The following is a 17,807-nucleotide window of genomic DNA, read 5'->3' as shown; positions in this document are numbered from 1 at the left end:
GTCCCCAAACTGAATTTGATAGAAACTTATGCATTGTCAGAGAGCCCCAGATTAGGGTTATATAACTAAACTTGAGTGACCCTCCTAATACCTGAGCCCTGGAGCCCCTCCCCCTGATGCAGAGGGTGTCACCTGGAGAGCTGGGTGCCACCGTCCCACACCAGGGGCATTGGAGGGGGTCCTGGGGTGTTGGAGGGCCGGTTGTGCTTCTGAGGGTCGGGCAAGGATAACCACGAGGTGTTTGTGTTCTGAAGAAGTGGCTCACACTGAAGCGGACCCTGGCCCACACTGCGCTGGCACAGCTGGTGAGCCTGCGTCCGCTGGGTGCCAACTGTGTGGAGATCGGCGCCCGGCTCCTGAGCCTCGCTGGGAGGGCCCTCCGCCTGCTGGCCGTGCGTGCGGACCCTGTGTGCCCCGCCTTCTACTGGGAGGAGAGCCTCTTGGTACGGCTCCTGCTCCCCACCTGCTCACAAACCCAGTGCTTAGAACAGAAACAAATACTCAAAACTCACCTGGTCTCAGGAAGAGCACGAGGCCTCCGGCTGTCTGGGTTAAGGGGGTTGGTGTGACCTGACAAAGGGGAGGGAGGGAGGAAGCAGTCTTGTCTGTGCAACAATGGACGGGGGGAGCCTTGGTTCTGGGGACAGCCCATGGAGGGGAAGGGGCGCCTCTGCAGGGTGTGGGCAGGAGGGGAAGGTGGGCACAGAGGAGGTCCATGCCGGCGTCCTGGCACCAGACGCGGGTGCTCGGCCCGCGCGGCTGCTGGCGGCTCCCTCCCCTCAGCAGCACTCCACCCCAGGGGCCGGGGTGGGCCTGAGCTAAAAGCCCCCATCCTAACGTGCAGCAGGGCCTTGCCCACTCCCACTCCACTCGCCCAACAGCCCAGTGAAGCCCAAGCGGGCTAGAGCCCCCAGGCCACCGGCCTTGTTGTGCACGCAGCCTGCACCCTTCTCTAGGACCCCAAGAGCTGCCTGGCAGGTGCACTCCCGAGGGAGTCCTCTGATGGCTGCTGTCACTGCAAGCTGTGGGTGCTCCCAGTCACTGCCCTGAACCCCTGGCTCATCCCCTAGACCCTGCTCTTGGAGGAAGACCCCCCAGCCCAAACAGGCCCCACATTCTTGGTGGGCTGTACAGGCCCTGGGGTGAGCCCTGATGAGTTATCTGTCCTGAGGTCCCCAGGTCAAAGGCAGGACTCCCATTTGGGTGAATTGGAGTTTTGCCCCCTTTTTCCACACCTGCACAAGGGGATCTGAGCCAGGTAGACATGGGCCAGAAACACGGCCTATGCATGGCCCTCCTCTCCAAGCCAGGGTCCTTGTATGGAAGGTGCTGATGATGAGAAATGTGCACTGAATCCCATGAGGCCTGGGGCAGGGTGCTTCCAAGAAGGGAGCCCAGCCTGCCCCATTCCCTGCCGCTGCCTATCATGACCCCAAAACCCAGGAGCTCCCCCTCAACTCAAGTTCTCCTGGGCCTGATGCCCTGGGCAGGGTCACTTGGCACCCCAAGGACCCCATGGGGGTGACTTGTCCTGCGGACAGGCCAGCACAAGTCTGACGGGGGATTGTGCATTTGTCCCCAGCCCCCTGGGGCAGGCGGGCACCTGACTCAGTCCCGCTGACTGATGCTCTTGGCACCAGTGCCCGGGGAAGGTGGTTTTGGATGAGAGAAAGTGAACAAAATGTGGCTGATCCCAGATTGGTGGTGCTCAGCCTTCTCCAGGGCTGCTTCCCCGTCTTGGCTGCACCTCCAACCCCCGGGCTCTAGGCCAGGCCCAGTGGCCAGTTCAGGCGGCGAGAGGCCGGTGGTGGCCTGCAGCACCCAAGCCCGGGGGCCCTGCAGAGATGCCCCAGCCGTGACAAGCACTCTGAGGGCCGGGCTGGGCTCTCCGCAGGGGGCAGTGTCTGTGCTGACCCGTGCCGGCTGACTGGTGCCATGCGCTCCATAGGTGGGTGCTGGCCTGAGTGACCTCAGGAGTGTGGAGATGACCCCGGAGGACGGGGGTGGCGAGGGGCCCTGCAGCCACCTGCCGGCCTTCAGCGCAGCCCCCGAGGGGCGCAGCAGGCAAGGCTCAGATCTGAAGGTAGGGCTGCTCCTTCTGCCCCGTGTGTGCCCTGCCCGGGGAGCCGCCTGAGCCTGAGCCCATGCCCCCGCAGAGGAGGCTGGTGCTGGCCCAGCAGTTCCTGGCCCAGGCGTCCGAGGTCTTGCTCCAGTGCCTGCAGGTCGCCCTGGGCAGCCGCCTCCTGGACATCGCAGCAGCTGCCAGCCTGGAGCTGGTGGAGTGCACGGGCACCCTGGACCCTGTGACCACCTGCCAGTTCCTGGCACTGTCTCAGGTGCAGCTGGGCCCCACGGGTCTCCTCAAGGCCCTCCTGGCCGTGTCGGGAGAGGGAAGTCAGCCAGCACCCAACCCCACAGCTGGTCCCACCAGCCAGGCTGTGACTGGGCCTTCCCCTAGAGGACGGTGCTCCACCAAGGAGGGGACTGCAGGCCCAGAGAAGGTGGCAGGCTGTCCTGTCCCCTTGGGTCCTCTGAGCCTCAGCCCCTCTTGTCAGTGTCCTGTTGGTCCACAAGCAGCAGAAACCCACCCAGCCTCGTGCCCTGAGGCTCGGAGCGGAGAAGCATTTGAGTATTCTACCCTGGGCACCGCAGCAGGCGGGGCCTGGGGGCCCTGCCTGCAGAATGGCGTCCCCAGGGAGCCGGGTCGCGGAGCCTGAGTGGCCCTGGGTGGGGCCGTGGTCCGTTTCAGAGCTGCTCGGCCTCAGAGATGATGCGGGACGTCCTGCTCACGGCCACTGCTGACACCAGCAGCTCCCAGCTGGCGGCCCTGCTGTGGCTCGAGCAGGGGCTGCGGCTCCAGCAGAGGACCTCCACCAGCCTGTTCGCCGGCGTGGGGCGGAGGCTGGCTGCCATCTCCAAGGTGACCGAGCCAGGGAGCCCTCCCTGCAGAACTGGCTCTGGGGCTCTGCTGGTGTGCCCACCATTACCTGGCCCCCACTCAGCGAGGACACAGCCTGGGTCCAATCCTGGCTCTGCCTCTTGCTGGCTGTGGTTCTGGGAGGGTCACTCACCCTCTCCAAGCTTCATTGCCTCCTGGGCCTTGTGGGGAGGGCAGCCCCCTCCTGGGTGACTGGGAGGGTTGGCCAGCTCCCCTGCATCAGGCCCCAGGCGGGCGCAGTGTCCCGGGGTCTCTGTGAGGGTGGTGGGCTCCTTGTGGCCTTCACTGTCCAAGGGGACACTTTGGACCCCAGGGGGATCACAGAGCACCATTCCGAGAAGCACCCTCAGAGTGGGGTAGCTCGGAGCGCCTGCCCTTGTGTTTGGACCAGCGGGCATTTACGGGCATGTTTGAAGAAATGGACATGATAGAATTCACCGGTCAGGGAGCAGCCTGGAGCACAGCCAGTCCCACTCCTTTTCCTTCATGGTCGCCTCTGTGGGGTGGGATTGTTCTCTGACTGGGCCGCCCTGTGCCCCTTGGGGTGTTGAGCAGCGTCCCTGGCCTCCAATGCCAGGGGCCCGTCCCCAGATACGATGGCCACACATGTCTCCAGACAAATGGGACATGGTGACATACTGGAGGCTCTTCTCCAAGAGCGGCCATGACACACAGGCTCCTGTCACCACTTCCACTCACGATGTCACAGCAAGACCAGAAATAAAGGTCGAGAGGGAGGATGCAGGGCCGGTTGTTCACAGCCAGCGTGACCACGCCCTGGGGGCCAGACCAGCGCACCCGACGGGCACTCAGCTGAAGACCACGGGCCAGTAGCAAACAGTGCCTTCCACCCGCCAGATACAAACAAGGGGATGATGAAAATGTCTAAACAATACCGTTTCCCATGGCATCAGAAATGATCAAATTATCAGGGAAAGATCTAAAAGAATATGTGCACAACCTCCACCCTGAAAACTATTAACCTTCTTAAGAGAAATTCAAGAATAGCTAAGTGAACGGAGAGCCCGTGTTTGGGGGGCAGGAAGCTCCAGGATGTTCAGATGCCACTTCTCTCTGTGGACAAAGGGCTGAACAGGTGTCCTTTCCTCCGTCAGGTGACTTTGCAGCTCCAGTCCCCTGAGTTTAATTAATAGTTGACGCTTCTGTAGAAGTGGCCGGTGACTGGTGATGCGTCCAGAGCCGCCGACAGGAGTCCAGGAAGGCCTGGCGGGCTCCTGCAGGGGCTGCTCCCAGGAGGAGGGGTGCCCGGCACCACCCTGCCCCCTGGGCTTCCTCGTTCTCCTGAGGGGCCTGTGGGCCTGAATGCTGGGTCACCAGGAAGACCTCCCGAGGGCCAGTAACCAGTAGGTCCAACACAAACCAGGTTAATTGCCAGCAGACTTTTTCTTTTTTTTAACAATTGATAGTCTAATTTTAACATTTGTATGGAAATTACTGTATGATTTGTATGGACACAACTTACTGTACAAGATCTTAAGACCTATTTAAAGCTACAGAAGTCAAGATGCACAGACACAGGGAAAGCCATCAACAGGTCAGAAGGGAAAGTTCAGAAACAGACCCTCCCACTCGCGCGACCTGCCGTCTGTCCAGGGTGTGCTCGGATGGCGCGCTTTCACGAACGGCTCCGGGTCAGCGGCCTCCCCTCCGCCCACAGGCAGTGTCCCACCTGCGAGGGGACAAGCTGCGAAGATGTCAGAGGGAGGCGTAAGAGGGCCAAGCCCTTCATTACTCGGGAGCAGCTAAACATCCATTACGCAGGAGACAGAAGTCACGGAACATAGAAGGGAAAGAAATGCCATTTGTTCTGTGTTGAAATTAAGAGCTGGATTCATCAAAAACATGGTATTGGGAGTCACCAAGCCCCAGAGCCGATGCTGTCCACTCTACCTGTACCTACACACGGGAAAGGCGGACTCCAGCAGCAGAGGGTCAGAAGCCTGGGATTTCACAAGATTCCCAAATGGTCAATAAAATTGCTAATGGCACCCAAGTTCATTGGTCGTGAGTGAAATGCAAAAATTACAGCCACATTCAGATACTTCCAGATGCCTGCCAGGATGGCTGCAGTGGGGCAAGTGGAAATCACCTAGAGGTCATGAGCCACAGGGCAGCAGGCACTCTGCCCGGGCCCGGCAGACGCAGACTTCGCCCAGCAACCCGACCCCCGGGTCTGCGCTCAGCAGAAAGGCTTCCACGTGCTGCGGTGTGCTCATCAAGTGGCCTGGTTGCCAAAAGGGGGGCCCCCAGATGCCCGGGGGCCACAGAGGGATAAGGAAGCAGCAAGCACCCACGCGGGGATACTCTGCAGCGACAAAGCAGGCAGCCCCCGGGCACCAGCTCGGATGTGGGTGCATGGCACAGGGCCAGGTCAGGAAGCCAGCACGCAGAGGTCTGCTGAGGCTCCCGGGCAGGGTGGCGCCCTGCCGCCGCGTCTGGGCTCTTTGTGTCCTTCTACTTGCACAGCAGATGTGAGGGTGGACATTGGCATCTGTTTGCAAACTTCAAGCTCACTTCATCGCAAGTGGGGGATGGCTTCTGAGCAGCTGCAGCTCATTCCAGGAGGGTTCCAGGTGGGGAGGAGGTGGGGAGGAGCCCCCTGGTGTGTGCTGGCCGCCAGCCTCTGACAGTGGGGGCCCCAGGACAGCAGGGGCCAGTGGGACCGCCAGGGTGGCTCTCACGCCCAGGAAGCCAGGGGACAGGCAGGGGGCATGGCTGTGCTTCTGCACATGGGTGTGTGTGGGACTGCGTGTGTGGAGGAGACAGGCGAGGGCCACGGGGATGGAGCTGGAGGGGGAGAACCCCCATCCATCTGGCCTGTGGTTCTACGCCTGTGGCCTGCAGACCCATTTTCTGACATTAACCAAGAGAAGGTAAATGTTGAGGAGCTGGTGAGCCCCAGGTGTCTGCTGCCCGCGGGTGGCCAGGGGTCCCGCAGGCCTGCAGCGCTCCCTCCTAAACACCCGCTGGCCTGTCGCGGAGCTCAGAGACCTGCACCTGACATAGTTTACTGAGTTCGGTTCATCACATGCAGGCTTGGCAAAATCTCGGCGTCACTGACCAGCATCTTAACCTCCTGAATGAAATTCCTCCTACTTTTCGGATCGTCTTTCTTCACCACTCCCAGGACAGGTGAGGACTCCGCACTGCGATTCTTGCATGGTTCCCCCCAACCCCAGTCAGGAAGCCCACGGGCAGTGCGGCCACAGGGCGGGGCTGCCCTCTCCGGCAGGGACCACACAGAGCTTTCCTGCGTGGGCCTGTTTTAATTCTGTCTGACGTGGCGGAGGCATTCTGGGGAGGGCCTCCTGTCGGGGGTGCATGCGGTTCGCAGAATCAGCATCTTCAGGGCCCCTCTGGCACCCACAATCTGGGCCCTGCCCCTCCCTATGTCCTGCCGGCAGGACCCACCTGTACGGTGCTGCGTACGAGAGACCCAGGTTCACCCCTGCAGCAAAGGGCCAGGTGCTGCAAGTAGGAGGTGAGCGACACCCTGGGGCTGCTGGGGGTGGGGCTCACAGAGACGGGCCCCTCGCCTCCCCCTGGGGGGCCTGTCAGCCCCAGCCCCACAGGCCATCTCCCAGCCTGCAGCCTGACTGGAGCTCTGTAGGCCCCCTGACCCCTGTCCCTGCGGTCCTGGGGTCCTCGAGGCCGGGCCTCCCCACTCCGCCGATCCTCTTCTGGGTGTCTCAGGGCAGCCTTGGTGCCTTTTAACTGGAACCACCTGGTTTGTCCTCCATTCTTTCCCTGGCTGTCCCAGCTCCCAGCCTCTGCTGGCCTATCCTCCTGAGGCCCGTCCACAGCGTCCTGGTGCTAGCCACGCCTCGGTGACGCCACACGGCCTCACAGCCAGGGCTGCCTTGGCCCCCTCTGGGGAAGCAGCCCACGGGGGTGCCCACGTGAAGCCCTCTGCCCACTCCCATGAAGTCCACCGCTGTCCTCCGCCCCAAGGCAGGTCTGTGAAGCCGTGAGGGCAGGGGCCAGTGGCGGCGTCTGTCTTTGTAGGCTCCTGCAAGGTGGCTCGGGTGCCCGTGAGCCCAGCCTCCTTTTCCTGCCTGTTGGCCAGCGTCCAGCAGTTCCGGGAGCAGCCCCGGGCCAAGGTGCACAGCGAGGATGTGGCCCCGAGCCCAGGCCTGGTGAAGCCCCCCAGCCCAGCTGCAGTGAGGAGGGTGGGGAGGGGGTACCTGCCACGGGGACTCCAGGCCGGGCCCCGCAGGGTGGGGGCCAATTCCGGTAGTCAGCCCAGCGGGGCCGTGCTGCCAGCTGGGCCCCCGGCCACCAGGCTGCTTCCAGAGGGCTGGAGGCTGGGCCCTGTGGAGTTGCCCCTCCTTGCTCTAAGTAGGTGGGGCTCTTACAAGTTCCCCTTAACCCCCAACCATGGCTGATGTTCGGGCTGAGACAGGAGTCAGAAAGCGCCCACCCTGAAAGGGGACACACTCCGCAGAGATTCCTCGGCGACATCCTCAGCCCCATGGAGGCGTACCTGAGGCCACTGTTCCCGCTGCTCAGGGGCCCTGCAGCCAGGTACCTGCCGGACGGGACAGCTCCCTGCGCTAGGCGGTGGCTGCAGGCAGGGGAGGTGCTGAGTGGATCTCCCAAGCCCTGGGGACAGACAGGAGGGTCACACTGCCTATCCCCACAAGGGCAGTGGTGCCCAGGGTGGGCTCGAGGGTGGGGGCCTCAGCCTGAATCCCAGTGCCAGCTGAGGCCGGCTGGGGGACAGGTGGACATTCACATGTGGAGGCTTACATCCGATACCACAACTCCGTGTGTCTGATGAGCTCCACTAGTGCTGAATCGGACCGTGTCCACGTCAGTGAGGAGCATGCCGGGGCCCTTGTGATCCCGAATGCCTGGTGCTGTCCATCCGTGCTGGGCATGTCCCCACCGCTTAGGTCCCCTCTGCCCTCTGAGCCCCTGATCGGGTGCAGGGTGGGAGGGGAGGGCACGACAAGGGTCTCTTATTTTTGGTAGGACAGAGGCAGAAGGGCTGGGCACACGGCACCGTTTAGATTTGCCAGTAGACGGGAGGTAACCCTGAGTCCTGTTTGCTCACATTTGCCAGGGACCCCATGGGCCCCCAGAGGTGAACTGCGGAGGGTGACATGTGGCACTCACTGTCTTAGTGTGAAACAGTCCACAGGGAGGTTCTTCACATTCTTCGTATATGTCGTTTTTGTGTACTTTTAAAAACCTGAATGTGTACCTTTGACTTTCAGAGTGCAGACTCCCTCAGTCGCTGCAGATCTGGGAAAACTGAAGGCCAAAGGCCAGGAGAAGGACGTGTCCCTGCCTCAGGGTGAGTGGCAGCTGGTGGGGACTTGTGGCCTGTGGCTTGTGTTGGGACCCCCACCCGTCTGTGCAGCGTGGCCAGGAGCAGGGCCCCGCCTCTGAGCGTTGTCCAGGTGCCGAGCATCCGGGTAGGGGTGGGTCCCCATTTCCGCTGGCACCACTGTTGACCAGCACCCTGGCCCAGCCAGCTGCCCGCCCTCAGGGGGCCGGCAGCTCCACGTGCGTGTGGCGACGGTGGTGACAATGTGCAGTCTTTGTTTCGTATGGAGCCATGTTGGCCATCACCATCTCATGTTTGCACACCCCACGTGACATGAGGGCTATGTGGACGGAAAATGGGCCTTCGGGTGAGCGTGCGGAGGCCACCCGGCCTGCGGACAGGTCAGTGCTGGTGGCTTTGTGGCACCTGTGCACTTTCAGCACCGACCCCCTTGTTTCTCACTCCGTGTGCTTAAAGGTGTCACGGTGTCAGACTGGGAGCAGTGTGCCTTGGTGGCGCCCTCCCCCAGCACCGAGCTGCCCTCAGCGCTGCCGGCTGGCACTGAGGGTGCAGGGCTCAGGAGTACGTGTAGCTGTTAAGAAAGTAAGTCACAGTTTACACTCGGGTTAAGAAATCAGCCTGACTCCCTGAGGCCACTTCTGCGAACTGAGAGTTGCCCTAAAAATTCCCAGGTCAGGCACTTGCTTGGTTTTAAGTAGTTTGTTTTTACTTTGTAAAATTCAAACAGTTCAGTGGCCTCACCTCCTAACACTGTCTGTGCCCGCCCCAAGGGGTGGGTTTCTCTAACCAGCCAGGCAGGCCCAAGGGAGGGCCACCTGGACGTGCTGCTGCCGCCCCTCCCACAAGAAGCTTCCCTGGGGAACAGGACCCCTTTCTGGACCATCCTTCTGGAGGGATCAGTGTACATTTTCACCCTGTGAAGGGGCTCCATGGTGAGAAGGAGCCATGCACCCCAGGACCTGCATGGGGACGGGCTGCCAGAGCTAAGCAGGTCCTCAGAACTGCAGAGGACGGAGTCCTTGCCACCTGGCTGTGCCCAGCCCGAGCTGTGACTCAGCTGCTCCCCTGGAGGGCCCCTGCGTGCCACCCAGCTCAGGCGACAGGCAGGCCTGTGGCCAGCAGGCTTACCCCGGGAGCTTTTCGGTCTGGGGGCCCATGTCCTGTGGCCGTGCAGCTGGTGCTCTTGTGCCCACAGTTCTGCCTGAGGCTGCAGACAACCTCGTCCTCATCGTGGACAGGTACCTCCTGGAGCTGCCGCTGGAAGGGCTGTCGGTGTTCAGCCAGGGGGTGGCCTCCTCCTTGTCCCGGGAGTTCTCGCTCCAGATGCTGTGGAGTCGCCTCAGCAGAGAGGAGACGGGTAAGAGCCGCCGTGGCCCCACTCTCTCCAGAATGGAGCGGTCAGGTCACCGTGAATGGGGAGCATTGACTCATCACACAGGATCATCAAATGCTGCGACATTTTCTAGGTTTGTGCAAAGATGTTACAGAGCAGTTGTGCCAAGGGCTCTGTGTTGGTGCTGAATGTACTTGCGTGTTTGCACACACAGAGGGAGAGAGGAAACACTGTTCTTGGCCTCAAAACTGCTCAAGAGGCAGGCACGCGGGAGCCATTTGCCAGGTGGGGAGAGCCAGGACAGGGCCAGGCCTGGGGCAGCTGGCTGCGTGCTGTCGTTGGGTGTGGTGACACAGAGACCCCGTCTGTGGGAATTCTGCAAGCTGTGCACATGTGCTGCGTGCAGTTTTCAGCATGCATGTTGCACTTCAATAAATATCAAGAAAAATGAAACATAAATATATTGGACTTCTGCTCCCATCCAAGAAGTAACAGGGACCAAATCTGCCCTTCCAGCTGAAATAAGGAAAAACCAGACAGTATACATGAAACAATAGTTTTCAGACATGGGAGACAGTGACCCCAGGAGGGGCAAACAACCAGTGAATCCCAGATTTCTGCCTGGTGGGGGAGACCAGGCATCCTGGTGGTCTCTCCAGGCTGAGATGGAGCAGGGGGCCTGGGGACCGCAGTGATGGAATTTGAAGGGCAGGTGCTGGGAGGAGACGGCAGCACAGGGCACGCTCCAGGGCTCTGTCGCGGGTCCTCTTGGGCCCTGAGCTGAGGGCTGGTCTGTGCATGTGAGTGAGGAACCTGCCGAGGGCAGGGACAGAACCACCCTGAGTGGCAGAGGACGCAGTCCTCCGGGCCTGTTCACGGCTGGGGACGGTTCAGGCGCCCACAGCGTGCATGGAGAATCACGCAAGTCACATGCTTAGGGACAGTGAGGAGAGGGTGTGCACTGGCCGTGTCCCTCTAGTCCCACCTACAGAACTCAAAACCTGCCTCGGGAGGATCAAGCTATGTCAGGGTAACGTACCTGCACCCCCAAACAGTACTCAGGAACTACAGAAATGAGGAATGTCCAGCACCCAGCAAGGAAAACCTCAAAATGTCTAACATTTGATCAAAAGTTATCAGACAAGCAAAGAAGTGGGAAACTGATTCCCTAATGAAGAGAAGAGCCAATCAGTAGAAACAGACCAGACACAGGCCAGGCGGTAGGATGAGCAGACAGGCCATGAACACGTCCATAGCCACAGCCCTCGTGCTCAGGAGGTGGAGGGAGGCCGCGTGTCCCACAGACACAGGAGGGACTGAAGACCCAAGGTGAGCTTCCTGAGATGGACAGATACACTGGACAGCATCAGCAGCAGTTAGGGCAAAAGAAGGGATTAGTGAACTGCAAGCAACAGCAGAAAAAGATGGGAAAGAAATGGACTGACCACCGGTGAGTGGTTCAAGCACCCTAATACACTTGTAATCATGGTTCTCAAAGAGGGAAATATTTGAAATAATAATAGTAACAATGGCTAGTTTTCCTCCAAATTTGGTGAAAATTGTAATCCCAGAGATCCAAGAGGGTCAGGGAACCCCAAACAGGGAGAAAACTATACTGAGAACATATTGGCAGACTGGTTAAAACCAACGGCCGAGAATTTCAAAAGCAGCCAGAGAGAAAAGATGTTTGTATCAAGAAACAAATCAAGGGAGACAACAGACTTCTTGGTGGAAGCAAAGCAACAGTGAACAGCATCCCTAAACCGTGAAAGGAAAAAGCTGTCAGTCTAGATGTTTTTGAAAATAACTTTCAGAAACAGTGTGAAATGAAGACTTTTCAGGTACAGGAGGGCTGGAGGAACTTTTCAGGGCAGGCTGCCCTCGCTACAAGAACGCCCGGAGAACATGGGGCAACTCTGCACACAAAGGGGACGAGCACCAGGAACAAGAAGTGTGGGCACTTAGCCAAAACGCTTCTCTTATTTTTAAAATTTCTTCAAAATTTTGACAGTTCAGAACAAAACAAATAATATGATGTATTGTGGGGCTTTATTACATGAAGGGGAAATGAAATGCAAGGGCCAGGGCCAGCCAGGGCGGAGAGAGGCCCACCGGGCTGTGCGTGCAGGCTCCGGGGGTGCTGAGGGGGCCTGTCTCTGGCGAGGGACTAACTAGTACCAACTCTCACCACAAAGTGACAAGAACTCCGGTCAAGTGCAAGTTAAGTCTTTCTAATTGCATTGCAGAGCGGGGACGGCAAGAAGGGCTCCGAGCCTCCGGTGAGTGTCCTCAGGGCCGCGAGCTGCCCGGCTGCAGGATGCTCTGTCGGTGTTGATATTCATGGCAGACCTTTAAGGATAACCACCAAAAGAATAGAACTGGTGTGTAATTTCCAAGCCAATAAATAGGGAAACGAATAAGAAAAGAAATGAACCAAGTACCTCAAGTTACAAAGAACCCATGACAGAGATACACACACAGAACACATGGGACAAACACAAAAAGCAGAAGCAAAGCCGGGGTCTGTCCCCTTGGTCGTCAGTCACACCTGCAGGACAGAGCGGCATAAGGGCATCGGCCGGTGCTGTTACAGGGACACCTGGAACGGGAGAGGCAGGGCATCAGAGAGCGGCCGACCCCGAGGGAGTGGCAGAGGGACGGCTTCTCCATTCCGATGTCCAGCCACCAGCACCCCAATGGGCAGGCCCTCCCCGAGCTGCTGGTGGGACCCGTCAGGAAGCAGAGCAGCCTCGAGATGCGGGAAGCAAGGAGCCGTGAGAACGCAGGGCGCGGCTTGTGGCTGCTCCCCGCAGGCCCTTGGGCGCCCCGCCCTCTGGGCCCAACAGACCAGCGAGGATTCGGCCGCGCGGTCCGGTCTTGGCTTCAGGGGCGTGTGGGGCTCTGAAACGGAGACCCCCCCTGGCAGCTGTTCCTTTCTTGGGGTCTCCTGTCCATAAGGAAGACTTTCCCGGCTCGTGAGCCTCTACTTTTGAAAAATCACTACCATTTCAACTTAAAAAAATTAAAATCAACTGTTCCTACTACTTCCTGTTTTTCTTATTGGGGTGAAATTCACGTAATACAAACTGACCATTTCAGAGTGAACGATTCAAAGCACGTCGTGCGCTCACCTCTGGCGCTAGAGAATCACAGCTGCTTGTTACTGTCTCGACAGAAGGCGGCGTGAAAAAGGAGGCCCGGGGCAAGGAGTTCAGAAAGAAGAGTCCAGCGAAACGGGGCCAGAAGGTAGGGGGCCAGCCTCTGGCCGCCGCCGGGCGCCTGGGAGCCTGGGTCCTGCGGGCGGCCCTGGGCTGTTTGGCTCCTGGCTGGAGTAGCCAGCACCCCCCAGCATGCAGGACGCCCCCAGCAACCTTGCCTGTTGCCGCAGGGCAATGCGCGCCGGGTCATCCCTCCTGGCTGCCTCCTCGTCGACTCAGACAACTTCAAGTGTATCCTTTGACCCTTTGACGGGCCTGCCGCCCCAGACCCGGGATCTGCGTCCTGTTTCTCCTTAACGGCAGCCCAGTCGTGGTGGACCCCTATGAGGAGGCCCAGGGCCCAGGTGAGCGTGACCCTCAGCTCCTCTGGTGACCACGCCACTGGGCATGGCCTTGGCCGCCCGCCCGGCCTCTGCCTCGGTCCTCAGCCGCCCACTTGTGCTGGCTGCATGGGGCATGGTCCACCCTGTCCCCGGGATGTGCTTCTGCAGTCTAGGCTGGGCCTCTGTTGTGTGAAAAGTGGCTGCAGCTGCAGCCGTGGCATCTGGCACCTGGTGTGCGAATATGTGGCCTTCGTGGCTAAGTTTGCAGTCCCTCGGGTCTGTTTCCAAACTGGTTTGGAATTTCTCTGCAAAGGAGGGAAGGAGGCAAATGTTGCTACAGGCAGCAAATCCTGACTCCACCCGGGCCCCTCAGTAACACCACCTGTGCTTTGTCACCATCCAATCCTCATTGCAGAAATGCTGACTCCTGTGTCGGTAACCCAGAAAATTTTGGAAAAATTCCGAGACACGTTCACTGCGCGATGGGTGGGGCATCTGGGAAACAAGCGCAGTCCCAGGTTTGCATCTGGGCCCTGGGGCCACAGGGCAGGCTTGCTGACCAGGGCGGCCCCTCCTTCCCCACAGTGCCCCCCTTCCCTCAGGCTCCCTCCTGCCCTGGCCCCTCTCCCCAGGGTGACAAGCACAGGACAGTCCTGGGAGTTGGTCTCCCTTGCAGCCCGAGACCTCGAGGGCAGGTTGGGGCTGGGGGTGTTGCCCAGGCCCTGCCCCCGCCCACCCCCTGTTCCCTGCAGCCAGGCTGAGTGGGAGCAGCTCCTGGGCAGCTGCCAGGGCTTCTTCTTCTACGGGATGGAGAGCTTCCTGTCCCACGTGCTGGTGGAGAGGCTGGCCGCCATGAGCCTGCAAGGTGAGCGCCCTGCAAACCCACCCCCGGCTGCCAGGACCCACCACCCACCGCGAGGCCAGCAGATGCCACAGCCCCTGTAGCCCTCAGGCACAGGGCCCTGCGCTCTAGGGAGGTGCTGCGGGCCTGGGGCAGGCCTCCCATTTCTCAGCAACCCCAGCCCCTCCTGTCAGCCAGGGAACACGCAGGGCCTCCTCTGTCCATCAGCCCTGCCCGAGGGGGCCCGTGTGGGTGGTCTGGCCCGCCCTCCGCTGGCCTTCCTCTGGGGGGTGGTGGCTGGCTGCCCCGCAGTTGCCAGGGTCCTTCCCAGGAACTCCTCAAAAATGGCCACTGCCCTGGAGAGACATGAGGTCCCCTGCCGGCAGTTCAGCAGGCATGTGCACATTTTCCCGTAGTCAGGGCACCAGCTGGTACCCGTCTCCTTTCCAGCCCCCTGAGGTGTGGGCAGGGCCGGGCGGGACCTGGGAGGGGGCAGCTTTAGTTCCCAGGGGAAGGGGCAAGGGCACGGGGAGCAGGCAGCAGGTGTCACTCGGTGCCCCTGCAGTGCCCGCCCAGGCCTGCCCTCACCCAGCCTGTGCTCTGCCTGCCCCTGGGACGCCCGGATCCCACCTCAGCCAGGCCGCCGTGGGCTGGTGGGGGCCAGCCTCTGCCCCATGGGGCTCACTGCATGCCCACACCCAAGTGTTGCATTTCAGACACTGGCGTCTGTCAGTGGGCACATGGGGCCAGGGCGACCAACTTGTCACAGGGCCTGAGACCACAGCAAGCTGGGGCACCCCGTTGGTGTGGCGTGCTGGGGGTGAGCCCCTCTGCTGGACCCGGAGAGGTGCGCAGGCCCGCTGGCTTCCCCTGCTTGCTGTCGCCCAGCGTGGTACCCGAGGAGGCTGTGGAGGTGTGGGCCTCCCAAGACAGGGCCCCTACGTGCCTGCGCGGCCGGCGGATCCCGGAAAGGGCCTGACCTCAAGCCTGTGCCTCCCCTGGCCTCTGCCGCCAGCCTGGCGCCCAGTCACTGAGCTGCCGCCCCCGTGCCGTGCAGGGTGCCGGATGATGGTCGTGCTGGATCGGACGCGGTCCCACGAGAGCGTGCGGCGGTGGGCGGCGGCCTCAGAGAGCAAGAGGTGCCCGGCGTCCCGTCTGCCCCGGCTCCCGGCAGCCCCGGGGAGTCTGGGCGGGGGGCTCCCCGACTCTCCCAAGACCTTCCGGGCGGCCAGTGCAGACCCCCACTCCCACCCGGGCGGCTTGGGCGGGGGCTGGGGGCCGGGGCTCGGCGCCGCCCGCAGGAGTCCGGCCCCCTGCAGCGGGCGCCAGCTGTCCCTGGAGGAGCCCGTCCCGACGGCCGTCCTCCTGAGCCTCGCGGGGGTCGGGAGCGTCCTGGTGAACCAGTGGCCGGCACGTCTTCAGGACAACGCGCTGCGGGCCAGCACACTGTGGGAGAGTGAGTGGGCGCCGCCCCGGCCGCTGCAGCCCCCGGATGCCTGCCGGGGGCCTGGTCCTGAGGGGGTGTTTGCTCCCCAGATCTGCTGACGGCCGGCAAGTCAGTCGGGAGAGCGGTGCGTCTTCTTCAGCAGGCGGGAGTCGGGGAAGAGGATCACCAGGGCGACGGTACCTAAAACCTAAAACCTAAGACCTTCCACCTCGGCCCCGTCCACGCAGCGCTGCAGGGCTGGGGCCCCTGCTGCCTGTCCCTGCGCCGCCGGCACAGGCCAGCCCCACACGTGGCCCAAGGGAGCGCTTGTGCCAGGCATCCTTAGGGACATTAGAAACGGGCATCAGAAACGCTGGCTCATCTTGAACAGGGTTCAAGTCACACCAACCCTGGAAGCTCAGAGGGCTCTCAGGAGGGGCCCCCATGCGGCCTCCGGAGCAGGTGGGACCCTGGCGCCAACAGCGGCGGCCCACATGTGGCGGGGTCTCAGCCCCACTAACTACGGCTTCAGCAGCGGGGGTTCAGCGCTGGGCCTGGGGAGGTGACTCCGGGTTGATTCCGTTATGAGGTCCCTTGCGTGGCTCGGTGTCTGGGCTGCAGCCCCTGAATGAGTGCTTGTTGCACCAGTGAGCCCAGCGGCAGGCTGGGGCCAGGTCAGTGGGAGGTGAAGTGACGGAGGGTCTAGGCTCACTGGGAACAGAAGTGGTCACTGGGGGCAGACACAGGTGCAGCCTGGCGGCATGAGGAGCGGCCAGCATATTCCCCTGGGTCAGCATGAGGGCAAAGCCATGGCACCTGCCGCCTGGGGTGTGCTGGGAAAGGCCCTTGCCATGTGCATGGAAAGGGACAAAACTGTGATCCTCTGTCGGCCCCACAGAGCCCGTGGTGGCCGCTGGCTAGTGGTAGCCACCCCGAGCTGCAGAACCTTCTGGCTCCTGGTGCGCTCAGGGCTGGCGTTGGGTGGGGGGAGGGTCCAGGTGCTCCAGTCCTGGCGGGGCCCCTCCCCGGCCATGTGCCGCAGCCCTCTGGCCAAGGTGGCCGTCTGCATCTGCAGGCAGGGCGGGAGCACCACGCGCCCTGGCCATGACCCAGCCGCCCGGCACCCTCATCCCGCGAGCACGCCCTCTCCCCACAGGGGGGTCTCCGCAGACCTCCAAGGACAAGCTGCTGCCCGAGCTGCCACCACTCCAGGGTGCCCAGCGGCTTGTGGCCTCCCTCAACCTGGTCCTCTACGGGCTGCCACACCAAGCCATCGCGTGACAGGGCGCAGATTCCACCAGGGCACAGACCCCGACAGCCCCTCCGGACCCCACCCCCCAGCCCACCCCACCTACGGGCGCCCCTCCTCCACCAGCCTCTGGACGTGCCACCTGGGCGCCCCACCTGGTTCTGCATGGGGCAGCGCCTGCCTCTGTCCCCACCTGCCCGGGGTCCGGCCTGCTCTGCGGCTCCCTCCTCCAGCCCTCCTCCTGCCCAGCACATGTGGCCCCTCGTGGAGGAGGAGCAGGGTCACTGGGTGGGAGGGGTGCGTCAGGGCCGACCACACGAATGCCTGGACCCCGGGACCCGCCACTATGGTCCAGTCACGGGGAGCCACGTGCACACCCGGGGGCTGGGAGGGGGGCTATTCCCACCTCCTGAAAGGCCGCAGCAGCAGGCGGGCCCTCTGGCAAACGCCTTTCCCTGGGGACAGGACAGCTGCCCTCCTTGTGCTCCCCGGTGCCCAGGCCCTGGTCCCCGGGCGGGAAATGCTGCCAGGGCGGCCTGTGTGTCAGTGCTCAGTAAACGACCCTTCCCAGCCTCTCCGTGTGGTGTCTGTGACCGGGGCGTCTGTGTGAAGCACTGCTGGCCTCCGACTCCGAGCCCCGCCTGCTGGCCCACTCGACCCAGACGCTGGCAGCTTCTAGCACCTCAAAGACCAAAGGGCCGCGTGCAGTGCACCCCCCGGGCCCCCACTCAGGCTCACAGCCGGGCTGTCAGGGCTCCTGGAGAGGGTGCACCTTTCTCGTGATCTGCTGAATACGCGTCCGACAACCGGTCCATGCCGCCTGGTCTCATGGAGACCCTGGCACAGGCCCGAGCCTGGCAGTGAGCTCCAGCTCTCCCACGCGCTCCCTGACGTGGGCTCTCGGGGGCCGTGTCTTCAGCCTGGGTGGGACCTGAAATGTGAGGGCAGGCAGAGCAGAGCCACCAAAGTGTGACAGAGCAGAAGTGACCCTGGTGGGGTGTCCTGGTGGTCTGTTGCCTTGGGGCCTGATGTGGCCCACAACATGGGGCGGCCCCTGCCTGCTGTGCTCCAGACTTGGACCCCTCCTGGCTCCTCGGGGCCACCTGAGAGGTGATGGGGAGGTGACAGCAGAGGGAGGGAGATAGGTGAGGGCTCGACCGCTGAA

At 61.9% G+C, this 17,807-nt stretch overlaps 1 protein-coding gene across 1 annotated transcript in view; it reads left to right on the top strand.

Moving 5' to 3' along the window:
* The window catches only part of CFAP46 (cilia and flagella associated protein 46), an 86,398-nt gene extending 69,585 nt beyond the window's left edge, over window positions 1-16,813 (top strand). Inside the window, exons 41-60 of the mRNA XM_057505403.1 lie at window positions 255-443; window positions 1,949-2,083; window positions 2,157-2,336; window positions 2,750-2,920; window positions 5,994-6,091; window positions 6,364-6,440; window positions 6,965-7,095; window positions 7,362-7,483; window positions 8,179-8,348; window positions 8,709-8,813; window positions 9,244-9,609; window positions 12,761-12,831; window positions 12,974-13,034; window positions 13,112-13,147; window positions 13,542-13,644; window positions 13,879-13,991; window positions 15,025-15,106; window positions 15,287-15,423; window positions 15,504-15,590; window positions 16,469-16,813. Coding sequence (XP_057361386.1) covers window positions 255-443; window positions 1,949-2,083; window positions 2,157-2,336; window positions 2,750-2,920; window positions 5,994-6,091; window positions 6,364-6,440; window positions 6,965-7,095; window positions 7,362-7,483; window positions 8,179-8,348; window positions 8,709-8,813; window positions 9,244-9,609; window positions 12,761-12,831; window positions 12,974-13,034; window positions 13,112-13,147; window positions 13,542-13,644; window positions 13,879-13,991; window positions 15,025-15,106; window positions 15,287-15,423; window positions 15,504-15,590; window positions 16,469-16,674 — 2,640 coding nt within the window. The 3' untranslated portion in view covers window positions 16,675-16,813. The remainder of the gene's footprint in view (window positions 1-254; window positions 444-1,948; window positions 2,084-2,156; window positions 2,337-2,749; window positions 2,921-5,993; window positions 6,092-6,363; window positions 6,441-6,964; window positions 7,096-7,361; window positions 7,484-8,178; window positions 8,349-8,708; window positions 8,814-9,243; window positions 9,610-12,760; window positions 12,832-12,973; window positions 13,035-13,111; window positions 13,148-13,541; window positions 13,645-13,878; window positions 13,992-15,024; window positions 15,107-15,286; window positions 15,424-15,503; window positions 15,591-16,468) is intronic.
* The last annotated feature ends 994 nt before the right edge of the window (window positions 16,814-17,807 follow it).

The sequence above is a fragment of the Manis pentadactyla genome, chromosome 8 (assembly GCF_030020395.1).
Source record: "Manis pentadactyla isolate mManPen7 chromosome 8, mManPen7.hap1, whole genome shotgun sequence".
Lineage (NCBI taxonomy): Eukaryota > Metazoa > Chordata > Mammalia > Pholidota > Manidae > Manis > Manis pentadactyla.
Note: the sequence above shows the minus strand (reverse complement) of the source record. Positions and strands in the feature narration are given on the sequence as shown.